This window comes from Mytilus californianus, unplaced genomic scaffold (genome assembly GCF_021869535.1).
Source record: "Mytilus californianus isolate M0D057914Y unplaced genomic scaffold, xbMytCali1.0.p SCAF_1, whole genome shotgun sequence".
NCBI lineage: Eukaryota > Metazoa > Mollusca > Bivalvia > Mytilida > Mytilidae > Mytilus > Mytilus californianus.
Window position 1 is genome coordinate 4,246,510 of NW_026262581.1, and position 18,051 is coordinate 4,264,560.

Here is an 18,051-nt window from a genome sequence, read left to right on the forward strand (position 1 = left end):
TTTCCTGAAAAAAAGAATTATACTTAAATGCAAAATGTGAAAAACTCAGTTTATTTGCTTTTACTACATTTTTATTAGATATAAGAAGATGTGGTATGAGTGCCAATGAGACAACTCTCCATCCAAGTCAAAATTTATAAAAGTAAACCATTATAGGTCAAAGTACAGTCTTCCACACGGAGCCTTGGCTCACACCGAACAGCAAGCTATAAAGGGCCTCAAAAATTACTAGGGTAAAACCATTCAAACGGGAAAACCAACGGTCTAATCTATATAAAAAACTAGAAACGAGAACCACATCAACAAACGACAACTACTGAACATCAAATTCCTGACTTAGGACAGGTGCAAACAATTGCAGCGGGTTTAAACGTTTCACTGGTACCAAACCTTCACCCTTATCTGAAACAATAGTGTATCATCACAAAAAAGAAAAAATGCTCCGCTGGGGCGCAGCTTGATACGACCGCAGAGGTCGAACCCTGAACAGTTGGGGCAAGTATGGACACAACATTCAAGCTTGATACAGCACTGAATTTGGATTGTAATTAAATATTTGACACAGCATAGGTTTCTGACACAGAATGAAAGTGGTCTAAGAACTTAAAAAATTTCAATTTACCTATTCATACATGTGATGGACTGTGAAACTCAGATCAGGAGATTGGGAAATTTTGGTCAGGAGATTAGGACTCAGATCAGGAGGTTTTTAATCGACATTAATTTTGTTGTAAATGTAACCGTGTGCTGTAAAAATGGTCTTTTAAAGTGTGTTTTCTTCAACTTTCCATCCAATTTATTATGTTTATAGTACCCTTGTACTTATAAAGTTTCTCCATCTTTATATTCTACATGTTCAATCTAACATTGTTTTTTTCCAGTATGTTCTTTAAATTTTTTACTTCATATTCTATAAAACAATCATTGCAACCAGAACATTTTTTTAGCTGTCTGCAAATAGTTTTAATTTGCAAACTCAGAAATTCATTCTATCTGTAAAGTTAGGGTCATAGTTATTATATAAATTTCAATTTAAGCCTTAAAAGGAAGTATAGAATCCTCAAATAATTTTCAAATTATTATTTTTTTATTTGTCCTAAGACATTTAAAATCATTTAATAACCATCCTTTTATGATTATTTGTTCAATTTATATTTTATTTATATTCTTTTAAAAATTTTCATTATTAAAAGGAAAGTAACTTAAAACAGGATAAATCAAGGGAAGTAACCCAATAAATACACAGTTTTTGTTACACAACGGCAGTTAGCCTGAGGTAAAAATCGTTGCTTACCAGTATGTTTGACACCCAAGCTGACAAGTGAAGCCATATAATTATGCATGTTAATTGATTTACAGGTAAAATATAACTTCAGGTAATGTCAGTTACACCAGATGCCTGAGATGATATGTTGGGCAGAAATTTTTCATTCATGAAAAATTTCATACACGGGATTTTTTCCTCTTCAACGGGAGGTCGGGAGGAGACCCCTGAAAACGGGATTATTGTACTCCCGTCGGGAGGTTCACATGTATGCCTATTCAAACCATATCATTATTATTTGCTTTTATATATAAATCAGAAATAACCAATTTAAAATGGAAAATGTTAAAGAAAAAAAAGGAAAAAAAAAATCCCCCCCCCCCAATTTTTTGAACCCCCTTATGATTCACCGCCCCCAAACTCAATCCCAGCTTTCCCTTTGTGGTATGGTACCTTGCACTACAATTACAGAGAGATTCATACACTTGAACACAAGTTATTGTCTGGAAACTAGAAAAATGCTTGTTTTTTGGCCCCTTTTTGGCCCCAAATTCCTAAACGTTTAGGGCAATTACCCCCAAACTCAATTCCAGCTTTCCCTTTGTGATATGGAACCTTGCAGTACAATTTCATAAAGATCCATACACTTACACACAAGTTATTGTCCTGAAACTAGAAAAATGCATGTTTTTTTTGCCCTTTTATGGCCCCTAATTACTAAAATTTTGAGTGAAAACCCCCAAAATCAATCCCAGCCTTCCCTTTGTGATATGGAACCTTGTAGTACAATTTCATAAAGATCCATACACTTACAAACAAGTTATTGTCATGAAACTAGAAAAATGCTTGTTTTTTGCCCCTTTTTGGCCCCTAATTCCTAATATTTGGAGGAAATTACCCCAAAAATCAATCCCAGTATTCCCTTTGTGATATGGAACCTTGTAGTACAATTTCATAAAGATCCATACACTTACAAGCAAGTTATTGTCATGAAACTAGAAAAATGCTTGTTTTTTGCCCCTTTTTGGCCCCTAATTCCTAAAATTTGGAGACAATTACCCCCAAAATCAATCCCAGCATTCCCTTTGTGATATGGAACCTTGTGGTACAATGTCAGAGAGATCCATACACTTACACACAAGTTATGTCTGGAAGTTAAAAAAATGCTTATTTTTGGCCCCTTTTGGCCCCTAATTCCTTAACTGTTAGTACCATAACCCCCAAAATCAATCCCCACCTTCCTTTTGTGGTATTGAACCTTATAGTAAAATTTCAATGAGATCCATTCACTTAAACTAAAGTTAGAGTGCGAAAACTAATGTGTATTCGGACGACGACGCCGGACGACGACGCCGGACGACGACGACGACGACGACGACGACGACGACGCCAACGTCATACCAATATACGACCACAAAAATTTTTTTGCGGTCGTATAAAAATTACTTGATATTTAGAAGAAAATACAAATTTTGCAATTTTTCCATTTAAAAAGGTTCATAACTCTAGAACGGTTAAAGTGACGCCACCAAAATTCAAACTTGATCTGTGTTTTGTGGAAATAACCATTGTGCATAAGTTTCATAACATTTGGTTAAGGCAAACTTTAGTTAGAGAACGGAAACTAAAAATTTTGCAATTTTTCCATTTATAAAGGGGCATAACTTTAGAACGGTTAAAGTGACACCACCAAAATTCAAACTTGATCTGTGTTTTGTGGTAACAAGCATTGTGTACAAGTTTCATAACATTTGGTTGAGGCAAACTCAAGTTAGAGAACGGTAACCAATTTTGGGACATACGTACGTACAGACGGATAAGGGTAAAACTTAATGCCCCCACCACTACGGCAGGGGCATAAAATTAGAAGATGTGGTATGATTGCCAATGAGGCATCTTTCCAACTGACATTGAAGGTTAGCAACTATAGGTTACTGTTTAAAGAATGTCTTCCACCATCATTGACTTGATGGTATACTAACTTACCTTACACAGTTGAACATCAGTTTGATATTGTAGACTTTTCATTTATATGTAAAGACAGCATTCACGAGTGACTTGAATTAATTTATAGTTATTGAAAGAGCAATATTTTGTATTAATCCATGACACAATTCCTCCAAACACTTGATGACAAACAAAAGCAAATAAAAAACATTGCACAAGGTCATGTTTTTCTCTGACTGTTAGTGACGTCTTTACACTAAATCCATTGGATGTTGGATGTGTACTGATTGATATTTTAGTCTTGGATACATGATTTGTTTTATTAGTTGTTATTGGCTTTGAGCTAGCTGTCAGTAACTGTGAGTACTCTCAGATCTGTACTTGGTGTCCTTTTTGTTGTTAGGGATGAGGGATGGATAAATACCCTTCCACTTCCAGTCTGTGTTTATGTTTGATGTTTTTCTGCTTTGTATCGATCTGATGAGTTAAGCCTTTTTCAACTGACTTTTATAGTTTGTTCTTATAATGATCTGTTACACCACTGTCCCAGGTTAGGGGGAGGGTTGAGTGCTCACAAACATGTTGAACCCGCCACATTCTTTATGTGCTTGTCTCAAGTAAGGAGCCTGTAATCAGTGGTTGTCGTTGGTTCATGTCTGTCACATCAGTTTTTCGTTAATTGTTTTGTTATTATAAATTAGGCCCTAAGTTTTCTCAATTGAATTGTTTCATATTTTTCATGTCGGGCCTTTTATAGCTGACTATACGGTATGGGTTTTTCTCATTGTTGAAGGCCATATGGTTGCCTATAATTGCTTACATCCACTTTATTTGAACTTTGGTGGATAGTTGTCTCATTGGCAATCATACCTCATCTCCTTATTTTTATAATGTATTACATTAAGATTTCAGTATTCTTCTACTGTATAAAACAAAAGGAAATATTTATCCTTCATGGGGAAAATACCACCATACTTAATCTTAAAAATGCATATAATGTGGAAATTGAACTCTAAGTAACAACAGACAATTTCAAGAAATTTTTTTTTTTATTTTAACCATACCTATAAGAATTGGCAATAGCCTATCACGTAACATCCAAAAAATCCACATTTTTTTGTTTCATTTAAAACATTGTTGCATGAGAAAAAGATAAAACATACTGCGATTACAAACATGTCTAACCCGGTCACATTCTTTGTAGTTCAGTGGTTGTCGTTGGTTCATGTCTGTCATATTTGTTTTTCATAAATTGTTATGTTATTAATTAGGCCATTAGTTTTCTCAATTGAATTGTTTCATATTTTTCATGTGGGGCCTTTTATGGCCGACTTTTCAGTATGGTTTTTACTCATTGTTGAAGGCTGTACAGTTGCCTATAATTGCTAACATCAACTTCATTTGAACTTTGGTGGATAGTTGTCACATTGGCAATCATACCACTTCTCCTTATTTTTATACTGTAATCTTTAACTTATATTGTTAAATGATGACCTTTTAAACTTTATCCTCCAGTTTTATAATCACCTGACTCAAGGTCAAGCATTGAACTAAGTTTTGTGAATCATAATTGCTAAATGCAACGTCTATGGTGCTTAAATATTTTTATATTGTTCCGTCTAGTTATCTTGACCTTAATAGAAAAGCAAAGGATATGGGGTATCCATCCATGACACAAAATCAGTACATGTACAGTCAAAAAACACAAAAAGCAAAGGAACAGCTTTTTAATTGCTGTTCTTCATCTCAGTCACAATGAGGCTTTCAACAGGGAGCAAAAAAAACCCTCACCTCACTGCAAGTTTAAGATGGCCCTATCACTGGCTTGAGTGGAATTCTTTGCAATAATAATTCAGATAGAATTTAGTTCATATGACCTTGAAACGGATATGGTTTCATTCACATCATGACCAAGATTTCTATCCAGTACTAATAAAACTCAACCTATACTGATCTTAGAGAGCTTTAATACCAGTCTTACATCTTTCAGACTCTGGTCCCAACTTAATATTACATAGGCTATCATTAGGACAAAATCAAGTCACATGATTTCAATTTCAGATATGGTTCGTGTTGGCAAAATTTGCTAATATATACTGCTGATAAAACCATCTAAAATATACTGATTTTGGCTAGTCTTTCTTTTTTGGTGATCCAAGTCACTTATGAGAGAGATGCTAAAACAATATTTTTTTCACTTCGAATTTTATTTACTCCATCAAATTTGTATAAAAGTAGGCATGTCTACATATAACATTGTCATATGTTGCCATCTAGAATTCTTTGTTTTTTTGGGGGATGCCATATTGCTGTCTCATTGGCATATACCCCATATCTTCCTTTGTTCATATAGTCATAATTTTAAACCTATAGATTTTATTCTATACCTGGGACCAATGAGGCTCTTCTTTAATTATCCTACCTTGTACTTTTAACTTCATGAACTTCGATCATGTAACAAAAATAATGATCAACATCATTCCTGAACTATACAATTTGACATAGGTGGTGAATTATTATTGACATACTACCATAGATTTTTGAAAATCAGCATTCATGCTTGTGTAAAACACATGTAAATGTACAAATAAGTCACATGAAACAAAAGTTGCTGGACAGTAGTTTTCTAAATAGCAACACATGAATGAAATCTCAGTTAAACTTTGACATATGTAGGGAAAGGTTAAATAACATGGAATTAGCTGAATTCATTCAACATAAAATTAAAACTGAATATTATAATAACTTCAAATTTAGTTCTACATAACTATAAAGGGTTAATGGCTCACATTTTATTGAAAAAGTTAAAAACTGTTTATATTAATGCAACAACATTTGATGACATGAGTCACCAGATAAATAACACCTATATCATGCATTCAAAACATTATGTGACTGGCAAGGCTAAACACTTGCAACCATAATTCTATTCCTCTCTTTGAAATCAATACCAATAATTCCTCTCTTTGAAATCAATACCAATAACAACTGAAAACACATGTTTGATCTAATTTTATAATTACAATTATAATTACATTGCTGCCATTTCAAAACCAGGAATTAAATCTTCAAATTGGATAAATACAATAAAAATTAGTAAAGGGTTTTTGAGGAACCCTGTTTCTCAGTTAAATGAATAAGGAAAAAAATCTAAGTTTTCCTCCGGGCGCCATCTCTTGATAACAAAAATCTTCTGTGCAAGTTTTTCAAGTTTAAAAAAACTTCAACCACAGACTGTATCTACATCTTCATAATGCCGATGAAAAAATCCTTTATAGCTATTTCTTACCTTTGTGAATTTTTGTTATAGGCTAGACATGCAAATTAAGACTTTTCTTCGTACATGTATTTACATGTTTAGAGTAATCGGTAAATTAGGAAAAGATAATCAGAGTCAGTACATACTGTAACATTGGTATTCCTACATCCTTTAATTATCAACATTTCTTAATTTTAAGCTAAATTTAAACAGTACTGCACGTCCTCTTCAAGAAGAAACAATACCAGTTTTCACCTTTCTTAGCCTTTTTAGTTCTAATATATTCAATCAAGTACATTTTATTACAGTGTAGATTCATTATTATTCATGGGATACCAAATTTTGTGGATTTCATGGGTACAGGTAAACCACAAATTTAAATGTTCAACGAATCACAAATTTTCAATAGGCTTGAATGCAGACTTTGGTAAAACCATGAAATCAAATATCCACAAAATATAATTTTTCCCCAATTCATGAAAATAAATGAATCAATAATAGTTGCACTTTACAGTATTATACTATGAAATACAGATGTAGGTCAATGAAATAGCAACACAAAATCTTGGGAGGGACAACTAGCTGTAGACTAAATTGACATATGTCAAGATCCTAATTGAAAGTCTGGACAAGTTTTAAATGCCTATAAATGTTGCTTTGTCAGGCAACGAACATTCACATTTTTTTGTTTTTCAGACTTATAACCAGGAAAATCCAGAAAACAATCTTTGTACATTAAAAATATATTTGAAAAACTAAAAGAAAGGATACTTACATATATTAAAATATACTTTCTGAGCATATACTTTACGTTAATGTATGTTAAATTGATGACAAATAAGCCACTATTTCTTAAAAATTGATGAAACTGTTGGCATGGTTTCTGTAATGATGACATCAATCACAAAACTCACAAAATGTGACCATTTTGGTAAAAATTTGTGAAAGAAGAAAATTAAAAAGACAATTACTGATGAAATGCTGCTTGAATAAGTCAAAAAACTGTCATCTACTTCATGATTCTAAAATTAATATCACGACAATGTGACCTTGAAAGACACCTTATGTGCCAAAGACCATAGTATGACTTATTTGCAAGGGTTGAAAAAAGCACTAGACTGGTGCCTGTGTCAAGTGTTTCTTACTATCGGATTAGTAATTTTTGTTTATGAAAAGCAAGACGGGCTAGCATAAAAAATGTTGTCCAGTTATTTTTGCGTAAAAAGAATTTCCTTGTGATAAATATCACTTCTTTTATGAGAGCAACCAATCAGAATCATTGTAATCAAATGTCTGATAATTACTATTTCTGAATTAATGTATTATCAATTCTAATGGGATATCAGAATAGATCAATTTTTAATCCCCCCCTGGGGTTCAGATACTTTGAATGTTAAAAATTGGGAATTTTAGATTTTTTCGATATTCCATCTCAATTTAAATAAGTTTACTTTCCTAACAGTTTTAAATTTCATATACTAGAACTTGCTTTAAAAATATCTGCAATTAGGCAGAAACCACATTTGTTGTATGTAATGGTTTTTTTCTGTTCATATATCAAAAAGTTATGTACATAAATATTTACACATCAGAGAATAGAATTAGATGATACACCTATATAGTTATATCACTGTAACTTAAGCTTGCATCAAATAATATTTTTTGAGGAAATATAGACAAATATTTAGTAGGTGAAACCTTCCATGAGAAATCTGATGTAAGTATGTAAGTTATGAATGAAATGAAACAAATAAAGTACAAAAAAAAAACAATAAAAACAATCAGCTATTCTGTTTTTGATTCACTTTCATTTTGTGTCTTTTCCTCTGTTTTTTTATTTGATTCCTCTACAGATGTGTCTTTTTTATTAGAATTTTCACCCGTCACATTTTCCGATTGATTAGGTTTGCTTTCGGTAGGTTTTTCAGATTCATTCGGTTTAATTTCTATGAGTCCATTACTGTCTCCTTCAGCACCTGAATTATCTAATATATCATCATCTTTATCTTCTGATTCATCTAAATGAACTTCCTCTACATCATCATCTCCTATTTCTTCTTCAATGTCATCTAACACCTCCACATCATCATCTGTTAACAAGAACAATATAATTATTATAGTAAAATTTCTAAATCAATCTTACCTAGTATAAATGATTTAAAATCAACATCATTACATACTTGGATCCTCTGGGTAAGTACAAAGTCTTCTTAAATTCAATTGCTAATCCAGAACACATTATACTTTCAAGTATTTTTAAGATTCTTTCTTTTTTAAGGGGGTACCCAACACTTTGACTAAAATAGATTTGGCTCGTTTAATTTTCATCAAATTTTGACAACATAATTACTTTGACATGTTGACAAAAATATAAAAATTTCAAAAAATTTAAACCACGCAATTTACAGGAATAATTTCATTGGATATATAGCAGTTTATTAACAAACACTAATTCTGATCATTGAGAAGCTTAATTCTCTTTACTAATAATATGTGATTAAAATGTTCAGCGAATTTTTGAAGAGTTAACTCCCTTATTTATTCTGTTACCCCTTAAGTTGTAACTGCTGCCAATGCCAGATATACATGTAGCATGCATCAGACTTGCTTCAGGGACCATCTTTGCAGCCAAGACAAAACCATGTTATTGGTATAAAAAAAGATTTCATTTTCCCCCTGACAAACCCAGGCTAAACCCAACTTATGTCAAAATCTTGTTGCTTTCCCCATATATGTATTGTAACAAGCATTCTGAGAGTATTGCATGGCATTACATAGTCCCCTACTGGTTAAAAATTCATTGTACTTGAACAAAATGCTAACTTAATCATTAATATGTAATATTTTCTATATTACAATAAATTGCTTCGCCGAGCGCAGCTGGATATGACCGCAGAGGTCCAACCCTGAACAGTTGGGGCAAAAATGGACACAATATTCGCGCTTGATACAGGTCTGAATTTGGATTGTAATTCAATATTTGACACATAATATGTTTCTGACACAGAATAACTGTAGTCAAAGAACTTAGAATTGGTTAAATGATTTGAATTTGTATTCAATTTTTGCTTTTGTGCAATACACTATACTGTTGCGAATTGACCTCCCCCCGCCCCCTTTTTTTCAAAAAAAAAAAAATTGATAGATTTTCTTTTTGATTTCTGAAATCTTGAGGAGAAAAATTGTCCCCCCACCCCCAATTTTTTTTACTAGATACCCTAATAATGATTATGGCCAAGTATGGTTAAATTTGTCTCAGTAGTTTCAGAGAAGAAGATTTTTGTAAAAGATTACAATAAACTGCTTCGCTGAGCGCAGCTGGATACGCCCGCAGAGGTCCAACCCTGAACAGTTGGGGCAAAAATGGACACGATATTCAAGCTTGATACAGGTCTGAATTTGGATTGTAATTAAATATTTGACATATTATAGGTTTCTGAATAAATGTAGTCAAAGAACTTGAAATTAGTTATATGAATTGAATTTATATTCAATTAAAGATTTCTTGCTGTTGTGCAATACACTATGCTGTTGCGCAATACTTAGTAAATCTGTTGTCAGACTATAAACAAATAAAGTTCAATTTCTTCTCAATGTCATATTTGAAATTTATGAAAATCAATAGGGAGATTACATCAATAACTATAAATAATTCACCAAAGTTTCATGAGAATTGCTGAAAGCATTTTTGAGTTATTGTCTGAAAACTGGAAAATCCCCCTTTTTTAATGAATAAAACCCCATAACTTGGAAATGTAAAATCTAAAATTCATAAAATTCTAAAGGGAGCTTACATCAATAGATATCAACAATTCATCAAAGTTTCATGAGAACTGCTGAAAGCATTTTTGAGTTATTATCCGAAAACTGGAAAATCCCCCTTTTTTTTTATGAATAAAACCCCGTAACTTGGAAACGTAAAATCTAATATTTATAAAAATCAAAAGGGAGCTCATGTCAATGAATATAAACAATTAACCAAAATTTCTTGCAAGTTGGTGAAAGCATTCTTGAGTTATTGTCCGAAAACTGGAAAACCCCCCTTTTTTTAATGAATAAAACCACATAACTCGGAAACGTAAAATCTAAAATTTATAAAAAACGAAAGGGAGCTCACGTCAATAGATATTAACAATTCACCAAAATTTTATGCAAATTGGTTAAAGCGTTTTTGAGTTAATGTCCGACATGTTGACGACGGACGGACGGACAGACGGACAACGGTATACCATAATACATCCCGTAAACGGGCGTATAAAAACAGGACCCAAAATTAAAAATCTAAATACACGGTTAGATTTGGCATATCAAAGAACCCCAATAATTCAATTTTTGATGAAATCAAACAAAGTTTAATTTTGGACCCTTTGGACCTCAATATGAACCAATTTGATAGCGGGGTCCACAAATAAAAAATCTAAATACATGGTTAGATTCAGCATATCAAAGAACCCCATATATTCAATTTTTGTTGAAATCAAACAAAATTTAATTTTGGACCCCAATTTGGACCAACTTGAAAACTGGGCCAAAAATCTAAAATCTAAATACATGTTTAGATTCAGCATATCAAAGAACCCCATATATTCAATTTTTGTTGAAATCAAACAAAGTTTAATTTTGGACCCCAACTTGGACCAACTTGAAAACTGGGCCAAAAATCAAAAATCTAAATACATGTTTAGATTCAGCATACCAAAGAACCCCATATATTCATTTTTTGTTAAAATCAAACAAAGTTTAATTTTGGACCCTTTGGACCTTAATGTAGACCAATTTGAAAACTGGACCCAAAATTAAAAATCTAAATACACGGTTAGATTCGGCATAACAAATAAATAAATGTGGTCAAAGATTTTACAAATCTAATGCGCCATACTGTGCAATTAAAGATTACTTCTTGAAATTTTTCAATATTTGAAATTTGAAAAAAAAATAATATTTGAAGAATAATTCTTTTTAATTTCTGAAATCTGAAATGAGAAAAAATTGACTCCCCATAATTTCTTTTTTACCCCCCTCCCCCTTTTTTCCCACAAAAAAATTCTTTCCCTCAAGATATGGTCAAAATCTCAATTCAAATTCCAATGGAGTTTGCAACCATAATTATCCATTTAAATTTACCATAGTGCTAACTTAATCTATTTTATAATAGAATTTAAAATATAGTGTCAAATCTTTCATATGGATTTTTTTGTAAAAAAAAAAGATGCAACAATTGCAGATATTTTTACTGGTCTTCCTTTATAAATATGCATTTCTTTAAACATAATTTAAAAGCAGTGTAAGGGAAGTAACCAAAACGTTGTATTTGGATTACCTCCCTTACACTGTTTTAAATTATCTTAATTGTTCATTAACCATTACTTTATACATAATTTAAAAGCAGTGTAAGGGAGATAATTTCAATGATGTATTTGATTTATCTCCCTTACACTGCTTTAAATTATGTTTTGTACTAAAGTATTTGTCCATTAACCAGGACAACCTTGTTTTTCCCCCTTTTTTGCCCCTAATTCCTAAACGGTTTGAGCCATAACCCCCCAAAGCAAATCCTAACCATCCCTTTGTGGTATGGAAACTTGTAGTATAATTTCAGAGAGATCCATACACCGTTCCACAGTTATTGTCTGGAAACTAGAAAATGCTTATTTTTGGCCCCATTTTGGCCCCTAATTCCTTAACTTTTGGTACCATAACCCCCGAAATCAATCCCCACCTTCCTTTTGTAGTATTGAACCTTATGGTAAAATTTCAAAGAGATCCATTCACTTAAACTAAAGTTAGAGTGCGAAAACCAATGTGTCTTCGGACGACGACGCCAACGTCATACCAATATACGACCGCAAAAATTTTTGCGGTCGTATAAAAATTTACGAAAAATTGTTAAAAATTGACTATAAAGGGCAATAACTCCTAAAGTGGTCGACTGACTATTTTGGTCATGGCGACTTATTTGTAGATCTTACTTTGCTGAACATTATTGCTGCTTACAGTTTATCTCTATCTATAATAATATTCAAGATAATAACCAAAAACTGCAAAATTTCCTTAAAATTACCAATTCAGGGGCAGCAACCCAACAACAGGTTGTCAGATTTGTCTGAAAATTTCAGGGCAGACAGATCTTGACCTGATAATCAGTTTTACCCTATTCAGATTTACTCTAAATGCTTTGGTTTCAGAGATATAAGCCAAAATCTACATTTTACCCCTATGTTCTATTTTTAGCCATGGCGGCCATCTTGGTTAGTTGGCGGGGTCATCGGACACATATTTTAAACTAGATACCCTAATGATGATTGTGGCCAAGTTTGGTTAAATTTGGCCAAGTGGTTTCAGAGGAGAAGATTTTTGTAAAAAGCTAACAACAACGGACGATGACGATGGACGACGGACGCCAAGTGATGAGAAAAGCTCACTTGGCCCTTCTTTTTTAATTAAGGACCATAACTCTGCAAAAAAAATCATCTGAACGGAGCAAAATTCGAACCTGAATTACAAACTTAGAATGCACATAAAAAATTCTAATTAACCTTTTTTCAAAATACAAAACAGTGATTAGATATCCACGTTTTAGGATACAGGACCATGTAAAAATATAAAAGAACAGAAAGCCTTACCATCAATAGATTCATTCACTTCTTCATCATCTTCATCGTCATCATCTAGCACCTCATAAACTTCATCTTCTGGAGAGAAAAAAAATAATGATTTGTGATGTTTAAATGAACTTATTTTCCTTTTTTGTCATTACCTGAAACACTACTTCATATTAAAGGTAAGTTTTGCACATGTACAGGCTCTTCTTGTGCATGAATGTAGTCAAGTATATAGTGGTGCATACTGTAACAATATCTTTAAAAGATGTTAGCTGAAGTAAAATAGTTATGCAATATTTGTATGAGTGGTATGTGAGCATGACCAGGGTAAAATTTATCATAAGTATAACTAGCATTATTACCTTGCAGTTGTTTCTTTTAAGTAACTCGTTCAATAGATATAAGAAGATGTGGTATGAGTGCCAATGAGACAACTCTCCATCCAAGTAAAAATTTATAAAAGTAAACCATTATAGGTCACAGTACGGTCTTCAACATGGAGCCTTGGCTCACACCAAACAGTAAGCTATAAAGGGCCCCAAAAAATTACTAGTGTAAAACCATTCAAACGGGAAAACCAACAGTCTAATCTATATAAAAAACGAGAAACGAGAAACACTTATGAACCACATCAACAAACGACAACTACTGAACATCAGATTCCTGACTTAGGACAGGTGCAAACAAATGCAGCGGGTTTAAACGTTTTAATGGTACCAAACCTTCACCCTTTTTTCTGAAACAATAGTGTAACATCACAACATAGAAAGACACACTATAAAATATCAACTGAAATAGCTTAACTCAATCAAAGGACATATTAGCACCATTGAACATACACTGAACAAATCAATTTGACCTATGACACAATGTAAATACAAAATAAATAAACTAAGGGAAGAATAATAAAAGTAACATGTTATATCGGTAAGAAATGTTAAACAATTAAAGAAAAACAATATGCTCGAACAAAAATACCATCCATTTGCAATTTCTTTAAACACAGGTAAATGAAAATAATTTTGTTGTTAGGTATACCTGTACAGTACCAATAGAGAAAGGAAATATTTTTACAAAATAAATAATTTTGAATACAAAATAAATAAACTAAGGGAAGAATAATAAAAGTAACATGTTATATCGGTAAGAAATGTTAAACAATTAAAGAAAAACAATATGCTCGAACAAAAATACCATCCATTTGCAATAACTTTAAACACAGGTAAATGAAAATAATTTTGTTGTCAGGTATACGTGAACAGTACCAATAGAGAAAGGAAATATTATTACAAAATAAATAATTTTGATGTTCATAGTACGAAGTGAAAATTTATAGTTATACCAAACACTTATAAAAGCTGGTATATAGACCAGATATAACCCTGAATAACATTAAATAACAAAAAAGCAATACAATTAGTGTCAACAGGTCAAATAAACAAGAAAGTACGATTTGAGAGTACTCGCAGTTACTGACAGCTAGTTAAAAGCCAAACAATTAATAATAAAAAATCATGCATCAGAGACTAAAATCAACTAAAACACATCCCAGGGATTTAGTATTTTAACGTCATGGACAGTCAAAGAAGACATGACTAGTGCAATGCCAAAAATAAATGTATCGACAGACAGTAGGATAGTTAGAAGTTTAACCTCTTTAAAGATCTAAACGAACGTGGGTGAATCTTTATACATCCCACTTGAAAAAAATACAAATTTAGTTATGTTTTAATTTGCTGATGACAAAATCGATATTAGTGCCAATGTAAACTATATTCAAAGATCTAATTACAACATTGGTAAGATAACAATGCACAGTTGTTCAAATTCTTTTATTTAGCAACTCTTTCAGTTCTTATTCTACCAATTTTTGGAATGGCCAATTGTTCAACTATTTGGAACATTGTTTTTGATTGATTTAAAGGGTCAAAAGTTTATAGAAAACTAGCTGCCTCACAGACAATATATCCCATATCTACTTTAATGTAACCAGTTACAAACTAAAAATTTTATGAAATTGTTGGGGAATTTTTTTTTTTTCTCAAGGAAATGGTTCTCATATTATTATTAAGATAGTGATGTTATAATTTGCTATTTCAAACGCTGAAATTATATGAACTGTTCTACATTTAGAAATCACTGCAAGTTGTTTTTTATATAAACTGTCTCATGGATCCTCCATTAAAACATAAATGGGAGGCAGGGAAGTTACTTTGAAATCATTATGTCAAATTTATACTTTCTATTTATGAAACTCCAAAGTTGCCTCTATAGGTGGTTATATCTTTTTTCAAAGTGCCTTCCCTCGGAACCATATATGTTCCAAGGAATAGCCGAAAATAACCAATAAACATTATAAATAATAATCCTTGTCCAAATTTACTACTAAAAAAATGTTATAACAAAATTTAGCACTAAAGGCTAGCATTGTATTAAACTACATTTAATCAAATAAAATAAAACTACAGTCATCTATGTCAAAGTTGTTACAAATTTACAGAAAAATGTAACAAATTCACAAAAAAAGTAACAAATTAAGAACTTATAACGTTGATACTGTACCTTGGTCCACATCTTCATCCTCCTCATCATCATCTTCATCTAATACAACCACAGAGTCATCCATGTCATCATCATCATCATCACTAGAAAAAATCAATCTTCAGTTTTAAACCAGAACTAAGAGAACCATTTATAATTCTCTATTGATCAAGATTTTCATAACTTGCCAATGCTGACTGAAGTGCAGGATCAACAACAATATTTTTGAGGGTAAAGGATAATTTGTTTCTTTTCCTTTGGCAATGTTGTATTGTTTAGACAAGAAATGTGTGTCTATTAAGGCTTTCCTAACTATTCTTGTCTTTTTTGTTGTTCTTAAAAATGCCTAGCATCAAGCTTAATTGATGATTTAAATATTTTAACTATATATAGTTTAGAAATTTAAGATTGAATCTCTATCTTAAATAAAGAAATGTCAAATCTGTTCAATGTACTAGTAGAATCTATACAAAGTCCTCAACAGTAAAATGTACAAACCTGATTCCATTTTCTACTTCAATGTCTGATGCTAAATAGTATTGTAATGGATTGGGCCACATATCATCTTTGACCACCTGAAATATACATGATATATATCATTAATTAGTCTTATAAAATTCATTCACATGCAACTAAAAGTTCATTCTTTTTAAGGATTTTGTGACTATAAAAGAAACACAACACTCATAAATGAATTTTTGCACTGTCCAGGAAAATTAGACATAAAAACTTGCTTTTCAAGCATCATCTGGATGACAATCTAATCTTATCTAAACAAATCACTATTTGAAAGTATTTAAAAACAGCTGTTTAATATTCCAAATCAAATAAATCTTTTACAATGTTTTTTATGTGTAGCCACTATGCAAGACAAAATTATCTGAAATTATCCTGTAAAACAAAATTTCTGAAAGTTTTGTTTTATTTCAAATTTATTTCCACTTGACATTTATCATGTTTAAGTAGACGGTTAAAATCACCTGGAAATACACATTTTTTGCTCTTTTGGCTTTGTTAGCCTTAATTAAACATTGCAAAAATTTTTGGGATTAACAGTGTACTTACTTCTGCTATGTCATCAGCTGAGGGATCAGTATTGTCTTCAAACCACTGGAAAAAGCTTCGACTCTGACCTCGTTTTCTTTTCCGATTGTTTCCATTTTGTAATATTTTTGCTGATATGTCCATTCCATTTTTCCACTCAATTTTACTAGATTTTGAAGCTGGATCACCTATTTAATAAGGTTGAATGATTAAGCTCACTCTCCAAGAATTTTTTTAGCATATAACTTTGCTGTACTCCTGATTGTTTAGATAGTGTCATTGTGTATCCCAAAACATACTACAATGTATTTTATGCTTTCTTTTTTGTCATTATATTTTTTCACTTTATTCTTCTCAATCTATCATTATTATACCTAAGACATTCATTGTGTGTAATATATGGGCAATAATTTGGTATTCGGCCTTTGGTTTCTTTTTGTATCCTTTTTTTTAAGTTCTAAAACTTTAACTTTTATTCTGTGGGTTGTGTTGGTGTGAGAATAGTATTAATGGAACAAGTGGGTTTTTCGAGGAAAAATTAATCCATTTTGATTCACCGTTTTCGTGACAGGAAACCAAACAGGAAACAAAACTTTATTTTCTTTATTTTGCACAATTTATTTCAAAAGACATAAATGAACACCATTACTAGTGTTACTTGCTTCATGTTAATATTTAAAATCTATTTTCAATGTTAAATTAAGGTTTTTTTTAAACGCGACAGGAAACCATAAGAAACCGAAAGCATTTCTTTAGTTTTATTTTAATTGGAAAATCAGCTTAAAATAATCTGTACAGTAAACTGATAATGTTACTTATAACTTTGGTTTTTAAATTTAGGACTGTTTTTGATAATTTTTTCCAATAGACAATAAAAACTATGAGAATATAGAAACAAGGGCACTTTAGGATGTCACTATAATAAATTATTTTGGGCGCCGACTTGCATCTACTGATTTTGACTACCAATGTATTTTCTCTTGCTTTTTGTTATAATTCTTATACACTTTTATATGTAGCACATGTGCCTACAAACCCTTCATGCCCTTAGAAACCCAATGCAGTGTGGTAGATAGCTCAGTAACACAATTGCATGGTTAACACTTTGTGCTTATGCGTCACTAACCAGAAAATTCAAGCACTGTAAAAACTGGGAGATCTAGCTAGTGCTACTTATCTTATATAATGTACTTTTCTATAAAGGGCTGTTCCAGAAGTGAATGTATGGGGTGTTGGGAGGCACTTTCTCAGCTCTCACTTTTGATTCAATTGGAAAGATGCAGGACATTTTAAATTTCTTAATTTTATTGAACACAAAACTAAAAGCATGATCCAACAAACATATTAATGTTTTGAACATCCAATATGTGAGTGATGTCCATTTTATCCACAGT

The 18,051-nt window shown here is 31.8% G+C and overlaps 1 protein-coding gene across 1 annotated transcript in view; it reads right to left on the reverse strand.

The window, feature by feature from the left end:
* Positions 1-6,208: 6,208 nt before the first annotated feature.
* Positions 6,209-18,051, reverse strand: part of LOC127698257 (protein SET-like) — a 31,027-nt gene continuing 19,184 nt past the window's right edge. Inside the window, exons 4-8 of the mRNA XM_052201626.1 lie at positions 16,679-16,845; positions 16,112-16,188; positions 15,635-15,717; positions 13,094-13,162; positions 6,209-8,560 (exon numbers count right to left, since the gene is read on the reverse strand). Of these exons, the coding sequence (XP_052057586.1) occupies positions 8,256-8,560; positions 13,094-13,162; positions 15,635-15,717; positions 16,112-16,188; positions 16,679-16,845 (701 nt within the window). The 3' untranslated portion in view covers positions 6,209-8,255. The remainder of the gene's footprint in view (positions 8,561-13,093; positions 13,163-15,634; positions 15,718-16,111; positions 16,189-16,678; positions 16,846-18,051) is intronic.